Source organism: Hyaena hyaena, unplaced genomic scaffold (genome assembly GCF_003009895.1).
Source record: "Hyaena hyaena isolate Hyena2069 unplaced genomic scaffold, ASM300989v1 scaffold_478, whole genome shotgun sequence".
In the NCBI taxonomy this organism is placed as follows: domain Eukaryota; kingdom Metazoa; phylum Chordata; class Mammalia; order Carnivora; family Hyaenidae; genus Hyaena; species Hyaena hyaena.
In genome coordinates this window covers 1,367,309-1,373,308 of record NW_024081110.1, presented here as the reverse complement: position 1 = coordinate 1,373,308, position 6,000 = coordinate 1,367,309, and the positions used below count along the sequence as shown (strand labels likewise).

The window sequence follows — 6,000 nt, the reverse complement described above, 5'->3', positions numbered from 1 at the left end:
CTCATTTGGTTTGTATTTTTTTTTCTAATCATCCTGCAGTAAGCCTGCATTGTTATGGTAATGAAAATAGAATAAAAATAAAATGAGTTTCTTTTCATTTAACTTAAGATGTAGGTCTTTGAGGTCTAGGAAGGGACAGTAGTCAGCTGTCCTGACTTGTCTTCTGATTCCCGTTGTGAGCACAGATCGAGGTGCATGTTGGGAATCAACTGTTCAACAACTACCCCTTGCCCAGGGAGGTAGCGTGGAGCTAGCGATAAGGTAGCGGAAACATAAGAATATCACTAGGTGGAAGTTCAAGAATAAGGATGCAGTGGTGAGATGCTCTGCCTTTAATTAGACGTATGTCGCCGGGGCATTGGGGTTCTAGGAGGAAAGAGACCAAGTACATTTTGTTAGTGCTAAATTCACATCACCTAACACAGTGGTTGGGCTGAACATTTTTTTTAATGTTTATTTATTTTTGAGAGAGAGAGAGAGAGAGAGAGAGAGCAGGGGAGGGGCAGAGATAGAAGAAGACACAGAATCCAAAGCAGGCGCTAGGCTCGGAGCTCTCAGCACAGAGCACTGAGCCCGATGCGGGGCTTGAACCCATAACCACAAGATGATGACCTGAGCCGAAGTTAGACACTTAACCCACTGAGCCACCCAGGTGTCCCTGGATAAATTTTTTTTAAAATAAATGCATACATGCAAGCATGAATAAATGAGAAGCCTCTGCTAGCAATGAAGGCTGATCTTCCAAAGACATAACGGTAAACCATGGGGCAAGCAGTCAAAGAGTTATTATTGAACATGTCATTTTCTTAATTTCCTCTTAAAAACCCTGCATGAGTTAAGTTAGGGAATACGAAGGCTTGATGTGGGATTGGCTGCAGGTCACAGAGAGGACCCAGCTGAACGAAGGAGCTGAGGTCACTGAGAAAGATCGGAGATTGGAGGATGGGGGACGCTTGGCCAATTCAAGTGGAGCGTGTGGGTGTGATGTGACCGGAAGTGCAAGTAAAACTCAGTGGAACTAAGCGTCCTTACAGCCTACGGTTCAGTAAAGCAGGCAGTCTGTACGCTCCGAATGCCGTTGCTGTTCCCTGCACATGTCACGGTGCCTGATCCGCGTAGTGGATGTGCAGCCTTTTCTGTGTGAATGAGTGAATGAATGAATGAATGAGTGAGTGAGAAATAAGGGGATAGGCTGAGGTTTTCTGGGTCATAGGAGAGACCGATACGTGCGTTGGGAAGTTGGCTTCTATCATAAAGGACGGGGCATAATATAAAGGCTGAAAAGTTGGGGTCTGCGGCAGGCCAGACCTGAAGTTCATGACCAAGCAAGGCCTCTAGGAATGGGGCGAATGTGAAAGAGGTCGTGTGCGTCAGGGTGGAGAGTCTGTGTAGCCCTTCTGCACCTGTGAGGACCCGGACCTGAGGACCCGAAGAGCTCAGAGTAGCAGGATCTGGGAATGGAGAAGAAGGAGTGAAGCACGGGCATGTCGGACCATCTGATACGGGCCTGTCCTGTTGATTTTTAAGTGGTGACGGGGGTTGGTACGGCCTGTACCTGAGGCAAAGCAGCAACGTTGATCCACGACTCGGGAGCCAGACACCAACAGATGGTGATGGAAACCGTAAGAACAGATGCTCGTTGAAGGGGTTAAGTACAGAGACAGACACAGGGGACGGCAGGTAAAGACCATGCTGTAAACCGTCATTTAGAATATGGAAGTTACAGAAGAGTTTAATTACAAGGAGAAGAAAGGAACCATAGTGTTGCAAGCACTTTGCAGGTAAAGAAAACCGGAGATATGAATTGCACTTCGGTCAAGAGCTGGGAAGTCCTACGGAAAGTGTGTGCCAATAAAAGTAAAATGTTGCTATCACACAATACAAAACCGGGTTTTAACCACGTAAACGAGAGCAGTGAACCAAGATAGCTTTTCTTCCTGAATTGCCATTAGTTGTTTCCAAGTGAGAGATTGATCAGTGAACATATTGTAACTGTGCAGCCCTCTCCTGCTATTGAACTATTTAAATACCAACCGATTTTAATAAGGGTGGAAAAAACTACTAAGAAGCCTTGCTTTTTAAATGTAGTGCACTGCCTTTTGAAGGACACTTCTGTAAACAGGAAAAAAGAATGGGTTATAAATATATAATAGTGATAAGGCTAAGATACACAGAAGCAATTTCCTATCAAAATAATCAGCTTACCTAGGATACTTAAATATCCCTGGTCTTTATCAGGGGACTAGTAGATTTGCTGTACTTTGTTATATTGATTCAGCGTGTATGAACGTGCAAAATTGTACTGCTGTGTGGAAAGCAAAATTTTTGTCATCAATTGCCTCAAATTAATTTTCAACCCTTCATAATGTTTGTAACGTGAATTTATTTTACTACTTGCATCCTTTACATAATATTTAGTATTATTAAATTAGTCAAAACTTCAGTGATTCAGGAGCTAGTTGCTGAGATTTAAATGTATTTGCAGATTAACCAGGTTCCGTGGGAGTTTGAACAGATGGTTTTCTTGGGCACCGTTCAATTTGGCGGCATTTTTGCAGTAGGTAAAGTTGGGGACAAAGTGTATGACAACTAATACCATTCCTTATAGGTGCATGATTTGAGGTGGGGCAAATATAACCAGCATAGAGACTAAAAAAATAAATAATTCTGGATGTCTATCTATTTCTTTCTTTTTTTTAAAAATATTTTTATTTATTTCTAGGAGAGAGAGAGAGAGAGAGACAGCGTGAGCAGGGGAGGGTCAGAGAGAGAGGGGGATACAGAATCTGAAGCAGGCTCCAGGCTCTGAGCTGGCAGTCAGCACAGAGCCTACGCGGGGCTCGAACCCATGAACAGCGAGATCATGACCTAAGCGAAAGTCGGACGCTTAACCGACTAAGCCACCCAGGCTCCCCTCTATTTCTTTAGATAAGCAAATCCATAATCAAAAATCGGCTTTGCTTCATATGGGATATTTATAATAAAAGGTGCATGGAATTCATATGTGAAGGTATCACGTTTATACACCAAAAGTTTTTCAGACTGTAATTTATGGCCAGATCATACTAGCAATACATGGCCATTCATAAATCTCCACTGACTCTGGGAAGAAGGTATTATGATTAGTGGCTGGGTCTACAAGATTTTCTTGTATTGTCTTTGCACAACTTTGTAAAATCTCTCTTTATTTCCTTTGTGTTGTGTAATCCTGAAGGATTTCTAAAGGATTCTGCATCCTGATTTTGGTTCCTAGGAGCCTGTCATTCAAGAAGCATCCCCAGTTCAGGCCACCCAGATGTTTGCCTCCATAGTAAATCAGAGAACAAGCATAATTTGAATTCCCTGCATATATTTACATATCGATGTCAAGAGTCCCTAACTCCAATTATGTAAAATAAAATTAATTAGTGCAGCCTACTTCGAAGCCCATATTCAAATCCAATATTCAGGGCAAGACAGCCTGGAAATACCTAGCACATCTTAAAGCCAATTAGCTTGATTTCTTCTGGGAATCGAAGGGCTGGGCAGACACACCCACCTGGTGCATCAAGGGAAGCAGGTGGACATAGTAGGAGGTACCCAGACATGGAGGATCAAAGTCCAAGCTGACTTGTCCTGAGCTGCTGTGTTTTGTTCTCTTTCCCAGTGAAACTCGCAATGACGTATGTTTACAGATACTGCAGACACGTTTCTTGTTCTTCTCATGCTCCCGCGAGAATTGAGTGGCCCTCATTGTCCCTTTGGTTAAAATTCCTCGTCTAGCAGATAGGAGAGTCAGTACACCTGCCCGGCGTTAAAACTACTGCGTTTTCCTGCCTTGGCATTTCCATGGCGATTCGCTGCCTGGACCTTTTCCCTCCCTTACTTGCCTTTCAAAATTCTGATCAGTTGGGGCCACTGTAAGCACTTAGGCTTTGTATTCAGATGAGCATCTATTAACCACCCTGAGGCTGGCATTTCTCGCACTTGTGTGAAAAGACAAGATGCTTCCTTTCTATTGTCAATTGTAAAAATGAAGTAAAATATCATTGCTAAGTGTGCAACACATACTATATATCCAAAAAAATGCTAGCTTTGCTCCTTCCTTTAAGACTCAGTCAAGGTGTTGGGATGCCTGGGTGGCTCAGTGGGTTAAGCATACGACGTGGGCCCAGGTCATGATCTCAAGGTTGGTGAGTTTGAGCCCCATGGAGAGCTCTCTGCTGTCAGCGCAGAGCCTGCTTTGGATCCTCAGTCTCCCTCTCTGCCCCTCCCCAGCTCTCTCTCTCTCTCAAAAATAAATAAACTTAAAAAAAAAAAAAAAAAGACTTGGCCCAGGTGTTAATCAAATGAGAAGTCTGTCTGTGGACTCAGGATAACCAGGTACCACCTGCCTTTGTGCCGCTTCTCAAATTTTAATGCACTTGTTTGCTGTTTGTGTCTTGAGGGCTTGGCATGGAATAGGCCCTCCTTCAGCATAGAAGGTGATAGCAATGGCTAGAAGGAGGTGACACGTATAGCAAGATGTGGTTGACTTGGAACTGTGGTGACTGAAGAGGCAAACAGGTATCCCCTCTACCTCTTCAGTGCGATTTGGATTCACTTCAAGATCGCTGGAATGATTGATGCAGTCACAGTCTTCGTAAAAGGCAGAAAAAAACAATTAGAGTCGGTTCTGCCCAGTTCTCTCTGCCCCACATCGTCTATGTCAAGGACAATTGGGAACTCAATTTGGAACTATCATTGGAAATAGATGTTTGTGAATGTCACATTATTATTTTTTTAATGTTTATTTTATTTGTGTGTGTGTGTGAAAGAGAGAGACAGAGACAGAGACAGAGACAGAGCTGGGGAGGAGTAGAGAGAGAGGGAGACACAGAATTCAAAACAGGCTTCAGGCTCTGAGCTGTCAGCACAGAGCCCGATGTGGGGCTCAAACTCATGAACCGCGAGATCATGACCTAAGCTCAAGTCGGAAACTTAACCGACTGAGCCACCCAGGCGCCCCTGAATGTCACATTAAATCAACCTGGGGGGAAATCCTGGGAGAGATCTGGATACTTCATCGGGATTTGTCACCTGTGCCCTGGCACAGGCCACCTTGAAGTAGAGACAGCTCTGGGTATACGAACATAGGCCTCAAAGAAGTTCCTACTAATGTGTGTGTCCTAGAGGTCAAAGCTAATAATCTTCCCCGTTCACCTAGACTAGTGCTCTCTAAACTGGCATGCAAATGGCTTATGAAGCACACAGGATGATCTGTTGTGTTGAGAGAGAAAAAAATCCAAGCTTGGATCGTTATTTTATCTCATCCTTTTAAAATTTCTTTTTCTTTTTGCATGTGTTTATCATATACTATATAATCGATCGTGTGGATAGATAACGTATGCATGTGTTTATCATATACTATATAATCGATCGTGTGGATAGATAACGTATGCATATGATTACATGGGGGACCCCGCTTTTGAAGTGGCCGGGGTCACGAGGGTTTAGGTGCCTCACAAAACTGCCTTTCTTCTTCCAGACTGCAGTTCGTGCTTGCTCACGAGCGCTAACTCCAGCATGCTCAAAAGGAAGCAGAGCTCCAGGGTGGAGGCACAGCCGGTCGCTGACTTTGGTCCCGATGAGTCTCTGTCGGACAACGCTGACATACTCTGGATTAACAAGCCAGTAAGTTTCTTTTCTGAAGAACAGAGAAGCACATGCTGATCGAAAAGGAAATTTGATTCACATAATTCAAAAATCAGGGGCCTTTGGCTTTGAAATGACTGTTTGAGCTGCAGTAGAATATGGATGAGTCTAGGGCCTGGGAGTTGAGAACAATTCAGACGGAATAAAGAGGTGCCGCTGTGAGTTATTCACATAGGAAGGTCTGCTAGGTGGCCTGCTCCCCCCCCCCCGGACCCCCGTGCATGCCATCCTCAGCGTCGCCATAATGCCACTTCTCAGTCCGAGCCAGAGCTGGAGCCCCAGATGAGTAATCTGTTTTATCGGACTCCCTTTACTCATAGTTCTGAG

General features: G+C 44.2%; 1 protein-coding gene across 1 annotated transcript in view; it reads left to right on the top strand.

The window, feature by feature from the left end:
• The first annotated feature begins 5,544 nt into the window (after positions 1-5,544).
• Positions 5,545-6,000, top strand: part of NALCN (sodium leak channel, non-selective) — a 285,524-nt gene continuing 285,068 nt past the window's right edge. The window contains exon 1 of the mRNA XM_039254277.1: positions 5,545-5,652. Coding sequence (XP_039110208.1) covers positions 5,545-5,652 — 108 coding nt within the window. The remainder of the gene's footprint in view (positions 5,653-6,000) is intronic.